This window comes from Bemisia tabaci, unplaced genomic scaffold (assembly GCF_918797505.1).
Source record: "Bemisia tabaci unplaced genomic scaffold, PGI_BMITA_v3".
Lineage (NCBI taxonomy): Eukaryota > Metazoa > Arthropoda > Insecta > Hemiptera > Aleyrodidae > Bemisia > Bemisia tabaci.
This window is the reverse complement of record NW_027311760.1, coordinates 1-27,425: the sequence shown is the minus strand read 5'-3', so window position 1 is coordinate 27,425 and position 27,425 is coordinate 1. Positions and strand designations below refer to the sequence as shown.

At 36.9% G+C, this 27,425-nt stretch overlaps 2 protein-coding genes and 1 pseudogene across 2 annotated transcripts; 2 read left to right on the top strand and 1 right to left on the bottom strand.

Annotated features, from left to right (window-relative positions):
- The first annotated feature begins 6,034 nt into the window (after positions 1-6,034).
- Positions 6,035-16,663, top strand: LOC109044662 (leucine-rich repeat-containing protein 56). Its single transcript, XM_019062484.2, has 6 exons — positions 6,035-6,249; positions 7,304-7,452; positions 7,953-8,132; positions 9,555-9,715; positions 11,424-11,588; positions 14,213-16,663. Exons 1-6 carry the CDS (start codon positions 6,064-6,066, stop codon positions 14,452-14,454), a joined length of 1,083 nt encoding a protein of 360 aa, XP_018918029.2. The 5' UTR covers positions 6,035-6,063; the 3' UTR covers positions 14,455-16,663.
- A 136-nt stretch (positions 16,664-16,799) lies between these two features.
- Positions 16,800-26,279, bottom strand: LOC140225877 (NEDD8-conjugating enzyme UBE2F-like). The gene is made up of 4 exons (XM_072305866.1): positions 26,003-26,279; positions 24,982-25,262; positions 23,761-23,922; positions 16,800-23,370 (listed from the first exon to the last, which is right to left on the bottom strand). The coding sequence occupies exons 2-4, from the start codon at positions 25,255-25,257 to the stop codon at positions 23,260-23,262; spliced, it is 549 nt and encodes a 182-aa protein (XP_072161967.1). The 5' UTR covers positions 25,258-25,262; positions 26,003-26,279; the 3' UTR covers positions 16,800-23,259.
- A 245-nt stretch (positions 26,280-26,524) lies between these two features.
- LOC140225876 (2-(3-amino-3-carboxypropyl)histidine synthase subunit 1 pseudogene) lies at positions 26,525-27,422 on the top strand (annotated as a pseudogene).
- Positions 27,423-27,425: the final 3 nt, after the last annotated feature.

Genomic DNA, 27,425 nt, shown 5'->3' with positions numbered 1-27,425 from the left:
CAACACTGAACTTGGGCTTGGCGTGACCTAAGCGCCCTGGGAGCGGTAAACAAGAGGATCAGCCCATCGGCGCACAGTGTATCGAGTCAATGCTGACGTGCTAAGGAAAAACGCCGTATGAACATTCCAGGGTTGCCAAAATGCCTCCGATAAAATGCTTATTTTTGAGGAAAATTATGAATATTTTTCCTTAAAATTTTCAGACACTTTAGATGAAAGTACTAACAAAATTATCTGAGAAATTGGCAGAAAAATATTCAAAAAATGTCCCGAAAATTAGCGATTTGCCAGAGGAAATTTGGCAACGCCTGAGGGCTGATACGGCGTTCTTCCTTAGCACGGCTTAATGGAAGAGGTCGGACACGAGTTGGAAACTTCAAAAGGGTATATCTTCATTGATGAATTCGTCACCTTCCAGGCAAAGTATCACAAGCGCCATGCGACGTTTGAAAATGTTCCATGCCATTTTATTTTTTTACAGAGAAAGTTTTGGTTGAATCTGATTGAAAATTTAACTAAATTTTATCGGCAGCACAAAGAAAATTCAATGAAATTTTCAGACAGCTTCGTTGAACAATTTCTCTGTAAAAAAATAAAATGACAATGGAGATTTTAAAACGTCGCATGGCGCTTGTGATACTTTGACCGGAAGGTGACGAATTGTTGATGTTTTAAAGGTAGTTTCGTTGGTTTTCTCGCACAATTTTCAATAAAATGCACCCCTTCGAATTAAAATTATGACGTTAAATTTTACAATTTTCGTCAAAAGTTTCACGTCCGACTTCTTTTAAAGCCACGTTCCACTGTGCGGTGTCGGTGTTGGCGTCGGTCACTCTCCATCCGAAGAGTTGGAGGAGCCAAGAGCGTGCCCGATCGATCTGGCCGAAGACTGGCGGCTCCGCGGAAAATTGGGGCGAAAGACTCGAGATCCGAGTGTTTTGCCACCGGTGACACAGAAAAATGAAATTGGCCGTCGCTCCTGCCGGAAGAGTCTCGCGGGGACCCCACGCGGGAAAACGTACCCCTCGTTTCCTGTTTTTGAGGCTTTGCACGAGGAAACTTCTCCACCCCTAAAAAAGTTTCTCCACCTCTAAAAGAGTTGCTCCACCCCCAAGAAAATTTCTCCACCTTAAAAAGTTGCTTCACCCCTAAGAGAATTTCTCCACCCCTAAGAAAATTTCTCCACCCCTAAAAAAATCTTCCGCCCCTGAAAAAATTTCCGCGCTCCTATAGGTATCCTTCGCCACCCGTCGGGAATTCGTTTCGTTCCCAAGAGAAATCACTCCTCCCCCTTCTCCACCCCTAAAAAAGTTTTTCCACCCCTAAGAAAATTTCTCCACCCCTAAAAAAGTCTTCCGCCCCCGAAAAAGTTTTCGCGTTCCTATACGTATCCTTCGCCACCCGTCGGGAATTCGTTTCGTTCCCAAGAGAAATTACTCCCCCCCCCTCCCTGAGAATCAGTTTTTGTACCAACGGCGTTTCATAAGAAACAGGGGTGGTAGATTCGCCGGTGGGAATGAGAATTTGCCACCATTTTTTTTTCATTTGCGAGTGCTTGAAGAACAGATTTCGCAGTATTTTCATAATTTTTTCTGAAATGGGCAAATATACGTTCTTCCACCCCTGAAAAAGTTGCCACGTTCCTACGTATCCTTCGCCACCCGTCGGGAATTCATGTCGCTCCCAAGAGAAATCACCCCCCCCCCCCCCTGAAATTGAGAAAAAATAAGTGTTTGTACAAGCGGTGTTCCTTAAGAAACTGGGGTGGTAGATTCGCCGGTGGAAATGAGAATTTGTCCCCATTTTTTTGTTTCATCTCAGAGTGCTTGAAGAACAGATTTCTCAGTATTTTAAAAAAAAAAATTTTCCGAAAATGGGCAATTGTAGAAAAATAGATCTAAAAGTGAGAGAGAGCACCGGTTAGTGACGTCATCTAGCGGCATTTCTCATTCAAACACACACGCATAGAGAGATTTCAACACTAAAGTTTGGTTAATACGGGAAGTAAAACGCAAAATAACCCTAGCCTTCGGTCGACGATTTCAAGAGAAAATTCCAACCAGATTTCTTGAAGAAATTTAATAAAAAAAGAGTGGTGAATGCCAACGTCGCAAATGGAAGAATGCACTTTCCCAGTCTCTCTATTGTTTTCTGCGTTAAATTCACCGCAAACTGTACCAAAGTTTCTTGGACACCGCAATTAAGAAATGCCTTTTCTACACACAGCGCTTCGATTACAACGATTATCTGTGCCATGCGTGCGATGCGTGAAACATTCTTACAGTCTTGTAGCCGCTAATCTGCGTTTCTCGCCAACTGACGGCCAGGACTGCGTTTTGCGCAATGCGAGAAGTATTCATGCAGTCTGGTAGGCGCTAATATACGCGTCGATCCGACCGCGCTGTTTGGCGCAATGCGTGAAGTATCCCTACAGTCTTGCGGGCGCTAATACGCGAGACGCCGGCCGCACTGTGTTTCCCGCGTTATTCGAACTCGCGTTTAGAATATAGCGGCATCGAATAATGGGGCTTAAAACGCCCATGTTGTGTTTTAACGCCGTATGATCTTTCCAACGTTGCCTCGTCTCTCCCGATAAAATATTTTTTCAGAGAAAAGTTAGGAGAGTTCTCTTTGTGCGCTTATTTAGGACGAGTGGGCCATTAAAAAAGGTACAAAGGACAATCTGAGTCCGCAACTATGTTTTTCGGTTTGCGACGTTGCAGACCAACCTCCTGTCATACTTTATTTTTCAAATGGAGAACTACTGAATGGGAATTATTGAAAACCGCATTCATTCTTCTTTTGTAAAGGCGAGGAACATTCTACGAAACTTCAAGGAATTATGTTGATTTATACCCCTTTAAAAAATAAAATAAGAGCTGATATTTTTTAAGCACCGCAAACGAGATACACTGGAAAAAAAATACATTGGATCTATAGTCCAGACTCTTGAAAACATTGACAAGAAAAAATACTCTCGATTCAATCGGATTTTTGCTTGAATCAAAACGAAATCCGCTTAAATTAAGAGGCTTGGTTCTTGATTTAAGCAAAAATCCAGAGTATTTTTTCTTGTCAATGTTTTCAAGAGTCTGGACTGCAGATCCAATGTGTTTTTTTTTCCAGTGTACGTGGTTACGGACTTACCCCGTCGATTTGTTTTAAACATAATGGATGAACCGTTAGCGGAGCTGCTTTTGAGACACCGCAACCAAAAAATGGTCTTTCTGCACCCAGCGTTTCAACAGTGGCGAGGCGTGAATGACCGATTATCGATATTTCTCCATTTGAAGCTGTGGTAAACGATCGATTATAAAAGTGTTCGCTGCGAACACCCTGCTTATCTATCCTTTTCCATAGGTTTTAATGGTAGATCAATCGATGTATCGCAAAACACGCCACGCCACTGCGCTCTAATTCTTCTGAACCGCGCAACTACGTGATTGCGATGAAATTGAGAATTCGCACGTGTCCGAAATTTGACGATTTTTTTTAAGTCATAAATGGAAAGTACTGAGTGAACTGAGCAAGAGAATAATGTCGGTTTCAAAATTGAACAATCGTTAGAGGAGTTACGACAGACCGACCTAAATGTATCCAAATGTGAAATTCTGCCTTTAAATTAACGCCTTGGAGGACAAGGTGCATGAGTGCAGCTTTTGCTATTTCGAGAAATACGTATACGTGTTTAAAGTTTCGTCTTTACACGGATTCGTATGGCGGACAGAAAGTTCAAACTGCCTTTTTGATGTTTAAAAATTGGAATTTGGGGTCGAATTTTTCACAGAATATGCACTAAGATTGGTTGTACTTGAAATCATTAATACCTCATTTTTTTAAAAAGGTACATTTTATGCGCCTTATCCTCTATGCCTCTCAAATGAACTTTTGAACTTGAAAATAATAGAGGATCTGCGACCTGATTATTGAAACGATGTCGGCCTGATAAGACAAGACATAGTCCTACATTATACATCGATAGCCAAGGAACAAATCCATCACAGCCCGGGCATTGGGAATTGGAAAAACTAAAAACGTCAGCTTTGGTATTTTATACTTTAGAATGCTGCAAAGTTGCTGACTCATTTTCGCAAAGATTTTCAGTTAGGAAATATTGTTCCTCAGCCATCGATATCCTTCCATATTGCATTTCGATTTCTTTTAGGACTATTTTAATCTCTCAATAACTGGCCCGCAAGAAACGCAGCAATCGGAGGTACGCAATTCTCGACTTGAGCACTTTATACGCATTTTGGTGGTTTCATCGTTAAAGTACCCCTTCCAAAAGGTCGTATTCGATAGTGGTTCAATGTATTGCTTGGTTCAAAACAATAGGTCATAACCTCAAAGGTCAGAATTTAAGTAGGAAAAGCTGTTAATGAGCAAAGTCCGAACAATTTCGCTTTTTATTTCCATTTTATACTCATAAGAATCAAAAATCCATCACAAGAAACCCGTTCCCTCATACTCAATTGACTTTTGAGGCTATGTTTACATGTTGAACCAATCGATCTCGATACAATCTCACCTGTTAGATGTATCGAATACGACCCATTGAAAGAAAGGAACCAAACCTACACCTGCGAGCGTCAGATATTAAATTGCCAATCAAACGCGCCTTATTCTATCCGCTGCTCCCATTGGCCTGCTCTCAGGCGACCTTGCACGATTAGTAGATCAAGTGAAAGTAAATTTCCGCGATGGGGACCCGATTACGCTCCGACGGAGTCGTTACCATGGCAACGTCACAAACACTCGACAGTGAGTGTTATTTAAACTTAGCGAGCGGATTCCGGGCTGCATTAAATTAAGTGCTGCAGGTAAATATTTGCTTGTCTAGCTGTTAACAGGTCGGATTTCGAATCCCGGGCTTGAGTAGCTTGCACGCATTGGATGTTCCGCTCTAATCAGATCTCCGTTAGATCGAAACTGATTAGAGGGATGAAAAAATAGCGGTAGTGCTTACTAGTCTACGTGACGTATGACGTTGGGATGATTCGGAGATCGATGTGTTAGTGTGGCATCGTTCAGCTCTGTGGTTTCGGATGAGGGGCTTGGAGGACAAGATGCATACATTCAGCTTTTGCTATTTTAAGAAATACGTGTTTGAAGTTTCAAAATTCCTGGGGCCTTATGGCGGACAGAAAGGTCAAACTGACTTTTTGATGCGTAAAACTTGGAATTTGGGAGCGAATTTTTCACAGAATATGCATTGAGGCTAGTTTTACTTGAAATCATTAATGTCTCAATTTTTTCAAAAACTGAATTTCCGCGCCTTGTCCTTATAGCCTTTTAAATTTCGTTTTCGCAGACTTTGCAAACTCTAACTTGTCCTTACAAAACCTCAGAACGTGTTTATTATGTTTCGTCGTTTTCCCGCAAGAAATACCGTAAATAGATTTTATTTAGACCAGAGAACTGTTGAGAATTTTTGACTGAAATTGTTTTGATTCTTTCTCTGGTTATGCGCAAAAATCGGTAGAATTTTGGACAAATTTTGCACGGTCATATTCCTTTAAAAATTTGAATGGTTTGAGTCAATTTTGTAATCTTGAAGTGATTTTAGGTTATTTCATCTGCAATACGACGATTTGAAGGAGTCGCAGTCAGATGCGACTTAATTGAAATGCAACATTTCAATCTATACTTGAAATGCAACATTTCAATCTATACTTGAAATGTATTCGTTTGATCAAGAATGGTTGCATTTTTACAATTTTGCTGTAAGTTTTCTTGGTAGTTTGGAAAATGTTCCCCAAAATATTTTTCCGTAAAAAATGCACCCATTAATGAATATACAGGTACATTTTCAGGTATAACGGTAAAATGATAAAATGCAATCGATCCCCTGCTCAGATTCGCTTTCTTTCGTTTGATAAGGCTAAAAGTGAAAGGTTTCTATTTTTTAGATAAAAAAAATATCCCTCACGAATGTACCCCTGATAAAATAAATTCAATCAGGAACTGATTTTAAAGAAGAAGATATTTTCTCTCAATGAAAGATTTCTTTGTTTTTGTTTCAAATAAAAGTTGAGGACTGTCGATTGGTCGCGGGAGACAGAAATGGCCCCTCTTTGCACGCGGGTGATTCCCCAACAAAATGAAGAAGCAGTGATGGAAAACGAGGCCAACTCAGATTCAGATGCTGAAAGTTTATCATCAGACGATGATTCCTTCTATGAAATCCCTGATCAAGTCAACCTTCATCAGCAGTTCTATGCTAACGATGATAGTCTTATCCAGCTCTTGGTAAAATCATTATCATGCCTATACTTTAACTCTAAAAATTGGTTGTATCAATGTTATTAACATGGGTTTTCTATCACTAACATACTTCTTTCATTCAAAAGTAAGTCTATGGACGTAAATTTTTCATCCCAGAGAGATTTTCATACCTGAGACGCTCCTCAAGTTTCGTTCAAAAGTACCTGCTTATATAAAAAATAGAATTCAATTACAAATAAAATTAAAAGTAAATAAATACAAAAACTTTATCAACGTTCCCATAAACACGGAAATTTACTTCCTGGTGCAGTAATTATTCATTGTGAGCATACCAACGGTAGAACTGCACAAATACTTATCTCAAGCACAGGTACAGATGAGGCCTCTTTTTTCCTTTAAAAAAACAGTTTTAAAATTGATTCACGCAACTATCAGAGAATATTCTTAATAAAGCAAAAGAAATTCACGCAAAGCGTCGTGATAACTGTGAGCAGACATCGTTTAATCGCTTACTGGCACCAGAGGCACGGGCAGAAGACCAAGGAGCCTTGATGCAACTATTCGTGTTCTTTGGATGTGCGTGTTGCATACGCAATAATTGAAGGCGTTTTCGAATCCCTCACTTGCAGCAGCGCAGTGTTCCACAAGCTTACTGCCGTGCTAAGGAAGAACGCCGTAAGAACATTCGGGAGTTGCCAAATTTCCCTCGATAAAACATGTATTTTTGACAACATTCATGCATATTTTTCCTTGACATTTTCATATAATTTAAATTGAATTGCGCACAAAATTGTCCGAAATTTTTGGGAAATGATATTCGGAATATTCCCAGTAAATTCGGTTTTTATCGGAGGAAACTTGGCAACGTCCGAAGGCTCATACGGCGTTCTTCTTCAGCACCGGCAGCTTGGGTCATTTCGATTTGAAAAGAGGCACAAGCCCGAGAGATTTTATTAACCATGATTTAATCATGTTTTTTTCAGTCAATTTTACGAAGTCAGAGAGGATTATTAACCATGATTTAATTTTACTTCCAGAAACGAGTATAACTTTATTAGTTTTTTTTCTGCTCAAATAGCAACGGACAACCGGTAAAGAGGAACTGAGCGAGATCACGGAGCTGAAATTGCGGGCCATGTCTGAGGAGATAAGTCTTTCGCGAATCAACGGCCTCGTGCCTAACTTGACCACACTCAACCTCGACGGCAGTAGCTTGACCTCTTTGCGGTGAGCGATGTTCCCATTTTTCAAGTAAAATTGTTTCATTTATTGTGTTGATTTGTATAAGAAACCGGTAAACACTGCGTGGAACGGCAACGCTGCATCTTCAATTCCTTCTATTTTATGATAATTTTTTTTTTTTTTTATTTTTTTTTTTAATTACATTTTAAGGTATCCCAAGCGAAAGAGTGGGATCTGTTTCTAATTGGCTCTGTCATCTAGTGGAGAGTAATATTGTATTTTTTGCACGCGTATAAGTGAATCTTGACGCCTAAATACAAACTATACTATTCCTACTTCACGGATGCCCTAATTGCATAAGCATAAAATTGAAGGCGTTTATGTCGCCCTCTCATTCACAACTAGTGACGGTTCTCAAAAGTTTTCTCTAATTTACCTTGTTTACAACATTGCCCCTATGGTCTAAGGGTCATACAAAATTCTTGTAAAATTAAGGATGCCGTTATTTGTTGAGCTTTGACTGAAATCCACTTCTTTTTCGATAGAGAACTTGGCTGCAGTTTGAATAAGCTGAAGGTCCTACGGGTATGCTACTGTGGAATCAGTTCATTGGACGGTATCCTGGGCTTTACTTCCTTGAAAGAGCTTTACGTTTCATACAACCACATTCAGAACATCGGGATGTGCACTTCCTTACCGCATCTAGAAATCCTGGATTTAAGGAGGTTTGACATCATATTAATAGTTAAAATATCATACCCTGGGGAAAAAAAACACATCGGATCTAGAGTCAAGACTCTTGAAAACATTGACAAGAAAAAATACTCTTGATTCAATCGGATTTTTGCTTGAATCAAAGCGAAATCCGCTTAAATTAAGAGGCTTGGTTCTTGATTTAAGCTAGATTCTGATTGAATCAAGAGTACTTTTTCTTGTAGATGTTTTTAAGAGTCTGGACTCTAGATCCAATGTGTTTTTTCCCCAATTTATTGCTGTGACCTTTCATAGAGAGACTACTAAGTATTTTAAAGGTTGCTCCACGTCCAAAATACACTAGATTTCTTGCTCCGTTGGCGTAAGGGCAATTCTTGCATGAGCCTCTAAAAGCATGAACTCATATTTAAAACAAGGCTCGTGTGGAGATTTAAATACTGCATTGCAAAGGAAAAACGCCGCATGAACCTTAAGACGTTGCCATATTTCCTTTAATAACCAACGAATTTACTGGGAAAATTCTGAATATTTTTCTTCCAATTTTTCAGACAATTTTGTTCCCACTTTAATGTACAATATCGGAAAATTTTGAGGCAACATGCGCATAATTTTCTTCAAAAACACATGTTTTATTCGGGGAAATTTGGAAACACTCGAATGTCCATACGGTGTTCTTCCTTAAGCGTTTAGCCCACTTTCAAACTGGCACCAATTCTTCACCAATCCAACAAATTTGGGTAGTAGAATCATTTTGGGGGATAACCCCTGACACTTTTTTTCCCGTGTGTAGTAAACAAGCAACAATTCCACGTTGAAATACGATTTATTTTAACAAACATCAGTCTAATGACAAGAAATGGCGATTTGACTGCCGTAACAATTTTATGCGGGGAAATTTGGCAACTCTCGAATGTCCGTACGGTGTTTTTCCTTAGGCGTCCAGCCCACTTTCAAACTGGAGCTCTCAAACTATGTCACCAATTCTTCACCAATCCAACAAATTTTGGTAGTAGAATCATTTTGGGGGATAACCCCTGACACTTTTTTTTCCGTGTGTAGTAAACAAGCAACAATTCCACGTTGAAATACGATTTATTTTAACCAACATTAGTAGGAAATGAGAGGAGATGGCGATTTGACTACCGCAACAAATAACTTCCATCATTTTCCCACCATTCCGGCGCGTTTGAAATCCCTTCGAGTCTTTGGGCTTGTTCAAAGCAGGCTAGTCCAGGATTTCGGCTCTAAAAATACAGAATAAATTACTACTTGATCTACTCGCCTGGTACTTTCAGAATATTAAATGAAAAACACAAGGTTTACTGACCAATTTTAGGACATGCCCTGATATAGATATCCCAATAGGTATCTTATTGTAAAGTGAGATATTTTTTTTGGAGCTACGATCACTTATCCTATCTTTGTTTTCTCAGAAACAACATATGCGCAATTGGGAGCGTGGAATTCCTGAGCACTTGTCCAAAGCTGCGAAATCTCACGCTAGCGGAGAATCAACTCACTTCCACGTCAAACTACAGGAATCAAATCTTGGGGATGATCCCGCAGTTGAGAGTTCTCGATGGCATTCCTTGCGGTGCGTATAAAAAATAAATAAAATATAAATAAAATAAATAAATAATAAAGTCTTGACTCGGGAATAAACTGACAGTGATGGTTCTTGAAAGTTACACTAGTAGTACTAGTAAACACTAAATTACAGGTTTTCGGCATGCGAAAGCTTGTTACCCAACATCAAACAAATTGAGGTTTGGTGGACAAGGGCATAATGCATTAGGAAAAATTGAGATATTAATTATTTCAAATAAACTAGTCCCGATGAATATTCTGAGAAAAATTTGTTCCCGATTCCAATTTTTAGCTCTAAAAGTCAGTGTGAACTTCTTTCCAACTAAGGATCATGCAATTTCGAAACTTTAACATGTATTAGTCGAAATTGCAAAACTGCACTTATCGCCTTGTCTCCAAGTCCCTGTAACTTCTGCAATTTATCACCTTAACGTCAAACACGTATTATGGATGCTTGCCTTAGATATCTCCAATCAAAGATCTATACTCACCTACAATCAACAGAAATACAAATCCACTTACATGCGATGAACCCAATGTCGCTACCAAAATTCTGAAACTCTCGCCTCTCTTAATTTAAAAATCTAAATTTCGTATATACACCCATTTTCAAAATTCTCTGTAAAGACGTTAATAGCCTGTGATGCTGAATGTCTTAAAATATATTAACTAACTAACGCAATTAGAAGTGGGAGGAAAAAAAATGAAATCATTGTCAGTATGTAAATGAATATAACGCCGGTGAAACTACCCGACGGGTACCTCGTTTGCGGTGTTTAAGATTATCCGATTCCATTATATTATTTTGAGGAGAATAAATCAATATATCATTTTCATTCCTTGAAAATTTCACAGAGCTTTCTTTGCGCGGAGATGAATAATCACGGAAGTTTCCAAGAATTGACGCTGAGTGATTTCCAATTATAAAATAAAGTATGACAGGGAGTCTGCGAAGTCGCAAATCGATGAACTTGGTCTGGTGCTTTCACCGTCAGTACCACATGTGAAGAATAAAAGCACTCAGACTTAAGTCTTGTTCCAATCGGAGTGACAATAACCAGAAACTTGGAAAAGAGCGCGTGAAACGATGCACTGCGCTGCTGTGAACGTGAGGATTTCGAAAACGCCTTCAATTTTTGTGCGTATGCAACACGCACATCCACAAAACACGAATAGTTGTATCTTGTGTCCAGGCAGGCGCTCATATACCTTTGATCCTCGTACTCCCGATTTCAATGCGATTATCTCATCTGTCTAACTGAAAGAAAAAGATTCGAATGTTGCCAAATTTCTCACAATAAAATACTTCATTCTTAAGAAAATTGTGAATAATTTCCCTTGAGATTTCCGAATAATTTGGATCAAATTGCAAAATAAAAATTCGATGAAAAGTTGAAGGAGATTGTTCAATTGAAATTTTCATAAAATGCATTGAAGTTAGCGTATCTGTTCCAACTAGGACCTTCAAAGTGTCCTCAAGTACCTGTCTTTCGGCACCAAAAATCTTTTTTTTTTTGGACTAACTTCTCTACCTACTTTGCAGTTTTTCGTGTGTCTTGATTATTTTCATTTTTTCGAGTTGGTGTGTTTTCTTTCTCGCTGATTGAAATAACCTTGGAAAAAGAAGAAGAAAAAAGAAGAAATGAAAAAAAACCTTTGTTTTTTATTTTATGTTTTACATTTTGAATAAATATTTTATCTTATCTTATTTTCAGGAGCACACGGGATTAGGTGCAATGAGTTGAACCCGAGTGATTCTGAAACAACCTCCGAGTCAAGCATATCTGAACATGAACCGACACCGCCGGAGAGTTTGCTTCTTTCTTTTACGCAGTCAGCCAACTCAACGTCTGATTCACAGCCTTTGCCAACTATTCCAGGTGCGTATACCCGCCAATAAACAGTACTGTCATGTTAAGGAAAAACGCCGCATGGGCCCTCAGACATCGCCTAAATTCCTGTAATAGAATACAAATTTTCAAGGGAACTGATAGATATTTTTCTCCCAATTTTCAGAGAATTTCACATGCAATTTGGTTTAAAATATTTGAAAATATCAAGGAAAAATACCCATAACTTTCCTTAAAAACTACTGCGTTATCAATGGGAATTTGGCAACTTCGAAAGGCTCATACGGCGTTTTTCAACTTTCACAATTTTAACTATCAGAATTCGTTAAAAACATGATTTTCCGTTATATCAGGTGAAATGTGCGAGTTTGTTTCACTTTACAAAATGAATAAAACGTTCGCGACCTAAATTGGACATTTTTAGTAAAATTTCCCAAATACCAACGGCCCGTAGTTATTTGATTGGATGCAAGGTGAGCTCTTTTTAGCCAACTTAACTAATAGTCGTCCCATCAAATACCTGCGGCCCGCTGGTATTTGAGGAAAAAGTTTCTGGCCTTGGCCATTTGTACCGCGTTTGGTAAAAAGGAACCAAAGCCACATCAGCTATTGCCAAATTTAACTGGGTAATTTAATTTTTTACAAGAAAGCGTTTGTGCAAATTCCTTGGAATATTGAAAGGAATTTGCCTCGTACTGTGCAAAAAATTCACTGAAATTTGCACAAACATCCGCACATCCGTTTTCATATATGAAAACTTAAAGTGCCCGATTGCATTCGGTAATAGTTGATGTGGTTTTTCCTTTTTACTTGGCGCGGTCCATTTGATGGTTCGATTTGATAGTGTGACAGTGACTCATATATTGGCGCATCATAATACACGGAAAAAATCAATTGCTGATTTAACAATTAAATTGTTAAAAAATACATCCGACATGTTTCAAATGTACATTTTACAATAAAGGAAAGCTAATGTGACCACGGTGGGTTTAATTAGCATATTTTATTGGAAAATCTACATTGAAACATGTCGAACACTTTTTTTTAATCTATAAAATTTTGAAATCAGCAATTTCATTTTTGCCCATGCATCTTCAACTCATTTATCAAAATGTCCAATACTTAGTACTGCGGTGCTTAGGAAGAACGCCGTATGAACATTCGAGAGTTGCCAAATTTCCCTTTGTAAAACATGTATTTTTGAGAACATTCATACACATTTTTCCTTAACATTTTCAGATATTTTAGACAAGGCCGGATTTAGAGGGTGGCCACATGGGCCGCGGCTCATGGAGGCAAATATTGCACATTTTTGAAATGCAGGTGTAAAAAAAATCGGATTTAGAAAAAAAATTACAAACGAGAAAAGGCGACGAAATCTCTCATATCCTGAGAGTAGAGTAATTTCTAATTTTGTCGTCTTTCGGTGATACAAGAGACAACACCTTTGATTAGTCGAGTTAAGAGAGAAACCAAACACGCATAATTTGACCTTGAGCGGAGCGGCGCAGAGAGCAATGATGACGAGGACTGATAGTGAGATGAAAAGGAGAAGCCCTCAGCGCGGCGCGCGGCGGTCGGCATGAAACGCATAGCGCCTACAAGACTGCATGAATACTTCACGCATTGCGTCGAACACAGTGCGGTCAGCGGGCCGTCAGCGTGATACGCATAGCGCCTACAAGACTGCATGAATACTTCACGCATTGCCTCAAACACGCAGTGCGTTCAGTAGCCGTCAGCGTGAAACGCATAGCGCCTACAATACTGCATAAATACTTCACGCATTGCGTCAAACACAGTGCGTTCAGTAGCGGTCAGCGTGAAACGCATATAGTGCATACAAGACTGTAGAAATACTTCACGCGCGCGGCGGCGGAAGTTGATTATCCATGGCAGCGTTACGAATTCGTAACAACGTGTTTTTGGGGTTTTTAAAAACTGAATCTTTTCCCTGCGCCATGAGTTTGCAACATTTCATTAGTTTTTTCTTTTTTTGAAAAATTGATTCCCTTAACTTTAACATTTTGAAAAAAATTTGGTACTCTACTTTTTTTTATGCAAGCTACAAAATAAATTAGTGACCCCTGGAATCTAAGATCCAAAATTAATTCATGCCATGGAGGGTTAAAATTATTAAACCACATTTATGCCTGTTCTTTCATAATTTTTTCGTTAATATCTTATAAATGGAAGGCTTTGTCCACACAGAGATAAGTTTACGGAACTTAACTTTCGCGCAAAGCTCCGTGAACTTTTGCTAGTGGTGTTGACAGGGCTTTCGCAAAAAAATGTGTTCAACACAAGTAAACATGTCTTATGCACCCTTCCCCCTCTAGCACGTTCACTTCATGGTTTTAATTGATGTTTCAAAACGAATGAGAAGGGGGCGGCAAAACGCAGGCGGCCCATGGGTGGCAAGCAGGTAAATCCGGCCCTGATTAATTATTTAATTAAATTACGTACGTATTCAATTAAATTGCGTACAAAATTGTCTGAAAATTTTGGAAAATCATATTCACAAATTTTCCGAGTAAATGGTTTTTATCGGATGAAACTTAGCAACGTCTGAAGGCTCATACGGCGTTTTTCTTTGTATGCTCACCTAACTGCTCCAAAAAATGTGTTAATGAACCAATTTTGCGGTGTTGCAGACACGGAGACTCGAAACTCGCATGCAAGCTCACTGACATCGGGCGCCGTCTTGTGTGGTAGTATCGCCAAATCGTTGCGGAGCAAACGGTTGGGGAGAGAAGGCGGTGCTGGTCTCAGAATTCTAAGTCCTGTCCATACTCCCGGCTTCGGACCAGTGGTCAAGATGGAAAAATCGGACGCCATGCAAGCCTCTAAGACGTGGAGGAGGGAGGCGGCTAAATTGAGACACGAAACCTCGTAAAGTTCGCTCATTAACGCGGTCTCTGTGGATTTTCTGCCCGGTCAAGTTTCGTGATTATTGCCAGATTGTGCTAGAAATTCAGCACATCTCCTCGTCTAACCACGGTTGTCACAGAATTTGAAAAATGAAATTCCCTGACATTTCCCTGATTTGCCGACACACTTTGGTCAAATTTCCTATCAATTGAAGATATGCCAGATGGTTAAAAACAGATGGTAACCAGAAGAATTATTTAGGCAACATTTGTTTCGAGACGTCAAACCCGTTCTAGAAGGCAGATAAGAGTGACTGGATGATTTTCCCCTCACAATTTCATTCTTTTCCTTGACATTCTAGGTTTTTCCTGACTTTTTAAAATTCCTACACATTTCTCGGTTTTCCCTGACTGTGGCAACCCTGTTTAACTGAACGTAAAAAATCCAGGGTTTTTCACGCAATCTGGCAACTTCGAGTTCCGTGGGATACAAAACGACGGCGAAACTGCAAAAAGGCGTATCTCGATTGCGATGTTTCAAAGTCTCCATCACTATTTTCATTTTTTCAAAACAGCATGATGGTTGGAAATTTTTCACTGAATACCTACTCCTCGCACAGAAAGAAAAATCATGTTTTTCTTCTTTTCTCTTTGTCCTATATTGTCTTACACCAAAAACAATTTGTCCTCCTCCCGAAAGACAAATTGTCATCGTTTTCGTTCGAAATTCCGTCCGATCCATCAAAATTGTTCACTGAAAATTTTGCTTTTAAACGTCAACAGTACAAGAGAATAATTTATAGTAAATAAGGAGCAAAATGGAAATAATAGTTGAAACAGAATACAAAATCGACATAAAAATGATCCGAATAATAGGCGCATACTATAATCCTTCTAAAACTAATATATGTATAAATTGAATTGTATATTTATATTTTAAAATTGCCTAGTCCCCGACGTAAATAGCCTAGATGCTGATCGTCGTTAAATAAAATTAACTAACTAACTAACTAACTAAATAAAGATACTGAACACTAATAATTTTTAAAAAAAACTGTCGAGAGTAATATTCCAGGAGGGAAGTCGTGATAGGTTCCTTCATGGGCACATTGCAAATTGAGTATAGAGTTCACTGGAATTAAGTTAAGGTGTGAGAGAAACAAGCAAAAGGATCCTCAGTTAGTATCGCATCATGTGATACATTTCAAAATAACGCCTGTAGGCAACTATTCCGGCTCAATGGATGTACGTGTTGCATATGCACGAAAGTGAAGGCGTTTCGACTCTTCGTGCACTCGCCGCTTCAGAGCTGCGTGGCTATGGTGGGCACTACATGGATTCTTCGTTCATACGACATGGACATATCTTTAGGACGCTTAGTTGCTCTACAAACTATCTCGTCACATCGTAATATCGAAGTACTACAACACACACATCCGCCAATCCACCTTTCCGCAGGGTTGCAGGGGTGAAATGAAAAACATGAAACACTGAAAATTTCCGTGAAATATTTCATGAAATTCCACGAAGTTGTGAAATATATCAAACATATTTTCAGGAGCTGGGTATGCAACACGCACTAGAGAAGCAAAGACCAGTCGTCTTTCATTTAATTTTGCATTTTGTTTCGAAGAATATTTTGTTTTACCTATTTTTCATATTTTTCTGAAATTTTATGAAATATTTCACATGGAATTTCAATATTTTATTTTTCATGAAAAACAGCAACCCTGCCTATCTGTGCCTGAGAGATGTCTTTGTATAGTATAAACGAAGAATTGAAGGCGTTCTGTCTTCTTGGATCCTCACAGTACAGCCCGCGGGTGAAGCATGGTGAGGCGGTAAGCTTTTGAAAGTTTTCGAAACTTCAGCGAATCCACGTTTTTCCAAACGGACTCGTGGAGCTTTAGAAATAAAAAAAATCGACTCTCTAGAAAACTGAAGTCATTTTCCATTTTAGCATTTCTCGTTAAAATCATTACACATTAATCAATATTTTAAAAGACCAGAACGAGGTAATAGTTCGTTTTAGCCAGTCCGGTCAAGTACTCCTCACTTCCATTCTGTGCTACTACACTTTTGATCATAATAGTTTTATAAATTAAAAAAATACAGTGGAGACAATCACCACAAAATTGACAAATGATGCAAATTAAGGCGTTTTTTCAGTCTGCAGAAGAATTGAAGGCTGCTAGGAAGTAATCATTTATTTTACATTGTAGCAATGAATGAAAACTCTTTAAGGAAAAAAAAACCTCTACACCTCAGGGATGGAGTTAATATTTCGATAGCCTGGTTTCACTAACATAGGTTCTGACTGATTAGAACTTGGGTATTGGTTGACTTTAATAATGGAATAATTAAAGGAAAATTTCAAGTTTTAAAAATTAGTTTTTTATTGGGTTTCTGTTTATAATACTTAACAGTGGACATAGACAGCATTATAAATAGAAAAAATTTAAAAAAGGAAAAATAGAGAAACCACTTGGAAATTACAAAAATGTGTCCAAGCAGAGATGGATTTAATCTGGCTGTGAGTATCATGACTTTATAATAATTACACTCAAATTTTTGCCACACAATTTTTAGAATTCTTTTGTGGAGCAATCTGGGACAGCAAAAATTCCGATGGAAAGGCAACGCTTGTCAAATTTAGAAACGATACCAAACAAATTTCACACAGGAAAAAATAACAACTGAAATCAAACTTGCCATTGCTGATCGAGATATTATAGAAATTTGGTTTGGAATCATTGCTCATTGCATTGACTTGATCTCCTATTGATGCTAAAATTAATCATCTTCTTGCATCAGAATTTATTTTCAGTAGAAATCTGCATTGAGTTTGTAAATATCTGAGTTTCTTATTTTTAAATTCAATGCTTTCATACTATTAACTAATCGACTAGAAGAGGATTGAACTGATTATTTTCCAATGAGCTCAAATGCTATTTTCACTAATTATATAAAAGCAAACAAAATTACATCTCTCAATCGTGAGAAGTGTTTGCTGTTTAAAAAATACTTTTTTTCTTGAGTTTTGCAAGTTGTAAAAGTGGCCATCATTAAATTCGAAAAATGACAAGTTCAATTTTAAGGTGAAGGAGCTCACTTATTAATTGTATGCTTAAGCTAAATTTGAAATCGTCCATTGTATAGGTCCTTTTAAAACTTGCTCGGAACATATCACCTCCACAGAGTTGTAAGGTACCTAACTCATATTGTTGGAAAAGTGGCGTTTTGGAAATTTCTAACAACGGTTCGATTAGTTAGGAAAATTTGGTAGCAATGATAGCCCTATCTTACACCAGTTATCAGATACAAATTTCAAAAGTTGCGATTTACATTGGAATCAACAGGGCCAATGCACGATTTTTCCCTAATATCTGGAAATGACGAAAATGCAGTTAGGTGCCTTTTGCCTCTATGGTACTGGTATAATTCTGTAAAGCGTACTATGCAAAAATAAAGCGTCTACATAATTTTTATAATTTTTTGGAGAAATTATTACAATAACGAATCACTGGAATTTGTATAGATATTTTGCCCTTGCAAGAGATGCTTGAATAATATGTTGAACAATGTATTTTGAAAGAAATCAATTGGGTCATGTTGTAATAGGAACCAGTTGGATTGAGAAGAGGGTATTGCAAGGTATCCAAAGTAAAATGATCAGCAAGGTAATTAACTGACCAAATTTGAATAAGAGCGATTGATGAGGAATTTGTATGTATGCAGTTGTCGCTTTTAAAGCAGACTAGGGTACTCTGCAACACCTAACAGCCAATGGAATCTGTCAGTGTGGAGATTTTCCAGGAACTGGTGTCTCTTTCTCTCTTTTAAGATGTCACCTGTCCATCTTTCATCTGAACGCCCTCTGTGGCGTCTACTTACTGGGACCTGCTCCAAAACCTCTTTTATACGAATTTGTACTGAGTGAAATATGAAGGTCAAATCCTTCGGAGGACTAAGTTTAAAAATGAGTCCATGCTGGGCAATTCACAGCCACTAGATTCTTATAAGCTGTACTTCCTACCACAAGTTATATAATGACACATTGAATCGTAATTAAAAGGAACTTTGACATGCATTAGATGCTAACATTTTCTTCAATATCTGGTGTAGAAAATATTTATCTTTTCCTCGGATTCAAAGAATTTTCTGGAAATTTCTCCTGGTACTTCACACGATATTTCACATAGTGCATACAACATTACATTATATTAGAGCTGTAATATAATGACTTTTTTACGAAAATAGATACACAAGAAATTTCCATGGATACATTCTTTGAAGAATTCGTTACAAAATTAACACATTCATACTGAGTACCTACTTACAATTATCTAATTCTAAAAACATGTCGCCATGGTAAAGAGAGTCCAGTTGTGAGAGCATTCTGGAGACCAACTTTCTATAAGAAAACTACAAACCAACAAATCAAGCGCAGCTTAACGTTTCTACTCATTTGTAAGAGCAAGCTAAAATTTTCCTCTTCCTGGGGAACATTGCCGGCTAAGGCAGAATCAAGTTGACATTTTAAAGTATTTTGATAGCAAACACCAACATGTTGTGAAAATACTAATCTCTCTTTAGGCTTGGTAAAAAAACTGATCAAATCATATCTGAGTTGTTGGGTGAGTACATTTTTTTCTCTGTAGAGAGTTTTCAGAAACATTTTCCCCTCAAAAGTACGCAAAAATCTTGCACACAGATTGGTGTGTTCATCGTGACTTTTAAGCCATTTTCCATAAAAAATAACTTTCCTTTCCGCTCTGAAAAAAATTTACAGAATATCCAATACAGAGTCTCTCCACTGGAGATGAGGGTTATCAATAACCAAAGTGCAAGACCTCGCATCTCCACTGCAATGTTTCAGAATTTCTGCTCCTATTTTATTTTTAAAAAGAGAAACAAGTCATTTTCATAGCTTAAAATTTACACAAAATATTCTGCTAACCGTGAAAAAAATTAAGGAGGTTTTCAATAAATTACCTTCACTAGTTTCCCCCGAAAAAAACTTAAGCATGAAAAGAAGTCTGTTATGTCGCAGACAGAGATACAAGGTTTCGCAATTCGGCCATCAATACGCTTTGTTTGTTTGATCATATCTGCCCTTGAACTGACTTCAGCTCTTAACAGCCCTTACTTCGAACATTCATAGCCATTAAATGATTAATTTAAAATCTTAAATTAAGATACAAGAAACATAAATGTCTTACTTATTTTGCTAGACCAAATTTCTTTGCACAATTGCATTGAAATTATTAGTAAAATACAACGAATCTCATACAGATACTTGGAAAATGAACTGGTGCAAACCATGGAGAGAACAAAATGACATACATTATTAAACTCAAAAATAATATCCGAAATTTTCTTAAAGTCTTATAGAATTTTTAAAGATTGGCAAGACATCTCATTTACTCTGATTACCACGATTAATGGTCCACTAGGCAAAGTCTGAAAAATGACACATATTCCCTCTTTAAAATTTTACAAAAAAAAAAAAAAAAAAATTCACATGATGGGAAGTCTGATTATCAATTCTCAAACAAGATATTCACAGGCATTATAAACACAGATCAAATGACAGTTGAATTACGCAAATTACTTCATTTGTATTTTTACCATATAACCAATGTCGATTGTGTCTGACTTCTTGATATGCAATTTGGTTTTCTCCTGAAATTTTGCATGGTGTTCTGATTCATACCTTATCTAGCAGCCCATTCAAATAGTATTTGCTGCTGCAAAAGCTATTTACAATTCTTCTTTCTTTTTTTCCTCTTCCATTTTTAAAGAGACAGGTTTTTTTTTACTACCAACATGGTCTCCCCTTTTCCAGAATCAGCAGTGTATGTCAGCGATCGTGAAAACTTTTCAATAAAAAGTAGTTCATGAAGAATGATGGTAAGTAATGCAAGAAGACTCTCCTTTATTGATTAAAAATTCGGATTAAAAAACTTCCTGCTTGGTGCAAAAATTAATTCTTCCAAAATTTACAATAAAAGCTAATTGTTTGAAACGGCAATTTATTTCATCTTGTCTCTTGATTTGATTGTTTCGCTGCAAGACTGCAACAAACCCTTTCCAGAGAAGGAACAGGCTTAGTAAATAATTTTAAAACCTGCAAAACTGCAAAATTTACTTTGTACCTAGAATTTAAGGGGCAGCCCTTGAGAAGTAGCCATTGTGACTGACCATGGACACACTGTTTAATTAGATATCACAGACACAATTTATACAGCAGAGTCAAATAAACCAATTAATTTCCAATTCACAAAAATGCCAAAATTTTAAAAAGGGGATTTTCGATTGGTCCTTCAAAACCAATTATTATTGGAAATAATCGTGTAAGATTAGAGATTGCCTTTGGATAGAGTGTCATTTGGGGGGAGGGGCATCAAAAACTGATTTTCCTTGAATCCTAAATACATCAACTCTGTGATTTGGAGCATAATTGGTTAAAATCATAGGTCTGCTGATGCTTTGAAAGCATTCTTATTTCATCTTAAATATAGCTAATGACATTAAAAATAACTTAAAAATAGTCTTTATAACAAAATAGGAAGAAATTCACAAATTATGAATCACTTAAAACAGAGTTAATTTAATTGATCAGAAGAGTTTGAATGATTTTCAAGATTTGTTCTCTTGGAGACTCTTGTTGGAAAGCAAATTGAACTTTATCAAGTTCTCCCATTTTGAAAATCCTGAGTTCCGTCCCCAGTTTGAAGCAGAACATACACTAATCTCTGCTTATTAAAGATGAAAACATGTTTTTGGCACAGCATAAGCACTGATATAGTTTGAAGAAATTTGATGAAAATTGAATCACTTTTCACAAAATTTGAAAGTTTTACATATTTTGAAGAATACTGAAGCAATTTGACAGGAATTTTGAAGGAAATTCATTGATTATGATACAAATTGAGTCAAAATTCAAGAAAATCGATAACATCTATTGAAGTTAAATCAAGTTTATCTGCTTTAAAAACATTCATTAACCTAGAAGACCCTTGAAAAGATTCAGTCCGTCAACCAGATCTACCATTTACGAAGAGAAAAATTGATGGAAATCTCCATTAATGTGAGAACCTATCATTGCTCAGCAATTTAACAACAGCAAGTCTAAAAAAGGTTTGGAGAATGGATGGATATGCACTTTATAATGGAACTCATTGGTGAGCTGATACGTTTGGACATTAAATAAATGACATGCCGAAAAAAAGAAAAAAAAGTGTTCAACTGATAAAGAACCGCAGAGGAGCTCTTTATACAAGGATACTTAATTTGCAAATAATCTCTCAGGATACTTGTAGGTATATCATGAAAACTAGTTAGGAAACAACAGTCAATGATTAAAATTTTTTCCAAGTATGGTTGCTAGCACATTCTTTGACAATTGAGGGCCTTTTCACGGCGAGTAATAGCACAATCAAATGGGATGGACGGATAGAGGGTTGCTTTAATTTTCAAATTTTATATATTTATAAACTTAGGCTACACAAATGCTCAATACCCATTTTAATGATCACACTATCGGTTGAACCTTTCAATGGACTTGAATTCAATAAGACGACCTTTCAAAAAGTATGAAAGGAGCCTCAGACATTCCATTTAATTTTAAAAAGGATACTAAAATTAGACAGTGCTAGGAGTGGCCACAGTTTGTCATTTTTAAGAATGGATTTGACAAGTTTCAGCGTGTGTGAAGAAGAAACGGGGATCACAAACAGATATACAAAATTTCTTTCCGATTAAAAAATCTGTTTTGAAAGAAAGAATCTACATGCGTAAATGAATCAGTTGTTCTCAAAAGGGAACATTCTTTGATGAGTCCTCATTGGCATGTCCTTTTATGCAAGCCAAGGTTCATGTAAAAATGGACTTGTTCCGTGTTGAAAACAACTGATTCAAATAGTTTTATACATCAGGAGCTCTACAGATGCCAAGGTATCTGCTGGCTTGTGGAAAGAAATTTATGTGTCTTTGAAAATCATCAATTTACAGGGGAAAATAACCAATTTCTACTGCAGGTATTAAAACAAACCTGAAAGTTTACTGTTTTCCCGTTTGTAGATACTTATGACTTGGTAAAATCTTTGTTCTATAAGTAATGAAAACTTATTTAGAAAAGATAGGCTGAACAATAGAAAAAAAAATTCTAGTCTTTAACATAAAATACATGGCAAATTCATGTTTCCCCCTCCATTCTTCCCTTTAAATCACGCTCGTTTTGGTTAAGAATCATTCTGCATTAAAATGAGCTCACTCATCAGTTAAAAATGTACCATGAACAATGTTACTTTTAAGATAAATTAAGATTATTCTCTGTAGATAATCCTGGGAAAAATTTAAAACTAGAGATCTGTAAAAAAAAGAGGGCTTCAAATTTTCGAGCAAAAAGTGGGAGATCTCCGGAAGAAGGGCATACATACAGTCTAAATTTACAGTTTTGAAAAAAATGTATGGAAAATTTCTATGGCTGGAAATATAGGTAAAAAATATTTGCTTTTGAGTAACTATACTTTGTACTTCAAATGAAAACGTTTTACTTATTAACAGCCATGTACAAACAAATGGAAAGCAATTATTAGAGCTTTGCAATGCGCCTTCTTCCAAAAGACTTCCTACATTTGAATTGACTGGAGATTTAATACTCTCTTTCAAATTTAAGTCAAAACTTTCTGGTGAGTGACTAATTTAATTGAGCCCAAGTTAAATAAAGTAATCACAGTGCTTACATATTCAGTTCTATTTGCAGGATGTGTGTGAAACACTAACTAAGGCAGTCATGATGATAAAAAGGTTTTTGAAGCTCCACTTCAGCGCATAAATCGCATGTATTCCTTGACTTTGTTCTTGAACGCTTCCCTATCTTTTTGATACAGTTCAGCTGCTTCTATATTCAATGGGTCTTCAAAATTTAGGAGCTCCTGAAAATTGAGAAGAATTCAAGTCAGAAAAAGGGCAGACGAACAAAAGGCAAAGGGAAGTGAAAAGTTTAGGATTGCCACAGAATTTAAAAAATGAATTTCCCTGACACAGTTCAGGAAGATTCCCTGAAAATTGAAGATACACCAAATGGTTAAAATGACATTATTGGAGATATTTTCCAGGCTTTGTTGTTGGAGACGTCAAACCCATTCTAGAAAGCATATAAAGATAAGATGTTAATTTTTCTCAGACATTTTTGTCATTTTCCCTGACATTTCCAGGTTTTCCTGGTATTCCCTGACTGAGAAAACCATGGACATTTATTCCTTAACAAAAGGAAAATTTCTCTTGAACACTAAAGATTTTCATAATTATAAAACTTCACTTACTGTAAATAGGAGGTTAAGTCCCCAGACAACATCTTTTAATTTTCTTGTGGGTGCCCAGCCCATTCCGTCAATTGAATTTTGCCTGAGGATACTAAGACAAATCGAGCCTTCTTCGCTAATATTAGGGTGCCATACTTTTGTCAAACACTTAACTGTTGGAGGCTGCAAACAAAAGAGACAAAATTTATACAACACTGAAAACAAAATAGTAAAGACGGAATGTAAAAGATAATTTTATGTGTTCGGATAAATACAAAATGTTACACCAAAAAATAGAACTAGAAAATTATCTGAACTTTGATTGAGGGTAATCGGCAAGAAAAACAGTTGTCATGATAAAAGCTGATGATAAAGCAAGGCTTTGAAACAATTAAGAAGCTTGGAGGGCAAGATGCGTAAGTACAATTTTTGAAAAAATTGAGATATTAAGTAATGACTCCAAGTAAAACTAGTCTTAGTGCATGTTCCAGAAACAATTCGCTCCCCGAATTTCAATTTTTAAGCATAAAAAAGTCAGTTTGAAATTCCTTTCTGCCATCAGGATCCGTATAATTTTGAAACTTCAAACACATATTTCTCGAAATAGCAAAAACTGCACTTCTGCACCTTGTCCTCCAAGCCCCTCAATTGGCCTAAAATTAAGTGAGTGAACTAAGAGTTGTAAAAATTCGACAACTGGATTTAACCTTATTGACAAAAAGATTCATTACGATTTCTTCATTGTTTATGTTGTTACTCTTTGGATGGCTGTAACTTTGTTACTTGTTTTTTATTTTTTTATCTGTGCTCTCTCACCAAGTTGTCAGCTTATTTGAGAGACCACCTTTTACTATGTTATTGTTTCTGTTCTACCAAGCATAAGATTTTTTTTTTAAAAAAATTCTATGGAAATGTAAAACTTATCACATATGCAGATAGATTCAGGCCTCAAATGTGTTCTTTGCAGCTACCTTTTTTAGATCCAAAAGGGGATATTAAAACCCCAATTTGGTACACAGTAATACTGATGACTTGGAGACATTTATTTTGCCAAGTTTTTTGATTTAGCAGAGAATATTAATTGAAGGACACTGAGAAATAGGCTTGGCAATCAAATATGATTTTGTTGATCTATTTTCAAAATTTATTTCAGTATTGATCTGTGTTTAAATTACTTAGTGGTTTTAATTGTCTATTCTTACTTGAGTAAGAGGAGACCTGATCGCTAATCATTCAACTTACCTCCATGTTGTATGCTTCTGAAATATACACATGAAAAATGAAATGGCCCCCTTGCCAGAAACCCTCGTCAGGGCTGATGGTTAGCTTGAATTCGTGCAGATGGTTAGGATTCTCAAACTTGACTCTACATGTTGACGGGAGCATCTGCTCCATTTCTTGCACCTCTTTGACCAAGAGTTTATCGCGTATTGAGATGCGGTTGGTACTGCGATCGATCGTACCATCATTGGAATCAACCCCGGCATCTCTCCTTAAACGTCTAGTCAACGTGATCATATTTTCTGGAATAAGAAGAGAGATTTGATTACGTCGAAGTAACAAAAGAATAGGACACTATGACATAGATGATATAGAATCCGATACAAATCAGAATGGGTTCTTTTTTCGCCATGAGTAAGTATACGATAGAGCGAACTCATCGTATGTTGAGGCGAAAGTCAAGTATTGTAGGTATAGGTCACCACTCATCAGTGATGCCATCTGACTGCAGGTAATACCTATTGAGTGGTGCTAATTCGGAGGTAATCAGTGATTGACATTTGTGTAAACATAATGTGTAAACATAGTTGTGTTGTCCGAATCACTATTCTAATGTTTGTCTCATCGTTAAGTGAGTCAAACTGTGTAACAAACATGAGGTTTATCCTAGATTTGCATCATGCGTAAGAGGAGACGATAAAACTCCATGGCTAAAGAAGCAGATTTTACCGATAAAACTTCAAACCTGCACTAATTTGCTCCCGTTTCAAGTATGAGCCTGATAAAATGGCTTTGTTCCCACTAACAGTGTTGCTTCGACGGTCACATTGAAGCACATTGACCAGAGAATTTGGAGAATGAATTCAAATGCTGATCTATTGCTTCATGGTTAATAGAGCTGGCAATTGCTCCTTGAAGTTTTGCTTTGATGCACAGCGTCTAAGCTTCGGTTGATAACGGACTCGTCGAACAAATTAGTCACAACAAAGAGAAAAGTTAATCAACAATTGATAGTCGGTAAAAATGAAAACATATAATTTACCTGGAGAAGTGGTATAACTTAACTAATATTGGCCTTTGACTAGAACAGAGGAATGGAGAGCTGGAATAACACTTCACTGAGGACACATAAAATGACGATTTTTTCATGCCTCAGAGAACACACTGAAGGACTGTGCATTCGTATATTCTAAGCCTATTTCTACTTGTAAAAAAATGTAAAATCTAGAACTGAAGGCGTGATGATAATGAGAAAAGTCCAGGAAGGAAGAGAACGACGACACATTGACACAATAAAAATATAAATAAATTAAAATTTTATGCTATTTCGTAAAGCAGGAGTGCCCAAGGTGCTTGGGCGAAATTTCTTACAACAGCATTCATAAATTCAATTTTTAGACTCCATTTGCGAGGAAAATTACATATACTTACATTTTAGACATCAAAAGGAATAAAATGAATTTTTGTCATAAATAAGAATGTTAGTAAAACTTCAGAACAATTTTAGATTTTTATTTTTATTCACTGAAGTACAATGTTTGGAATTGCAAAATTGCCAACATGTTTTTTGTAAACAAAGAATTTGAAGGTTATGTTCTACATAGTGATTGGACAGGTGATAAAAGAAAAAGATTACTTATAATTATCAAGGAATTTCTATGTATCTAATCAATGATTCGTTGATTCCATAGATCATCTGAGAAGTTCGCGAATGCCACTTTCGTATTTCGATCTCTGTTTTTTGCTTTTTTCAGTATGTAACTGTGTTTCAAAGGAGCTTAGTGTCATTGTGCATGCCAACAAACATACCTGTATTTTGGTTCACCTGGTCGTCTAAAGAAAATTAGAGGGTTTCCCTATCAAGCGGTACCCAGTTGTCTACAAAGTGTTTTCTTCTCTAAATCAACTAACTATGCCAGAAGAGTCAGGTGTCCTTGTCGTCAAAGCAAAACCAGAGCGCAAGAAATTCTCTGCTCCCGTCAAAATTGTTAGCAAAATACCTGCTGACATCCTCCAAAATGAAAAGCTTAACAACATGATTTCGCAGTTACCATCAAATTATAACTTCGAAGTGCACAAAACCATATGGAGAATCAAGCAACTCAAAGCCAAAAGAGTAGCTCTTCAAATGCCAGAAGGCTTACTCATGTTTGCCATCTCGATATGTGACATTATCGAGACTTTCACTGAAGCTGACACTGTAATCTTAGGGGATGTAACGTATGGAGCCTGCTGTGTTGATGACTTCTCTGCTGAAGCATTAGGTGTTGAACTTCTAGTGCACTATGGACATAGTTGTTTAATTCCTATTGATCAAACGAAGGGAATGAAAATTCTGTATATTTTTGTTGATATCAAAATAGATACCTACATTTCATTGAAACCTTGAAAGCAAATTTCTCTCCAGAAACTAAATTTGGATTTGTGAGCACAATTCAGTTTCTAACAACGCTGCATAATGCCGC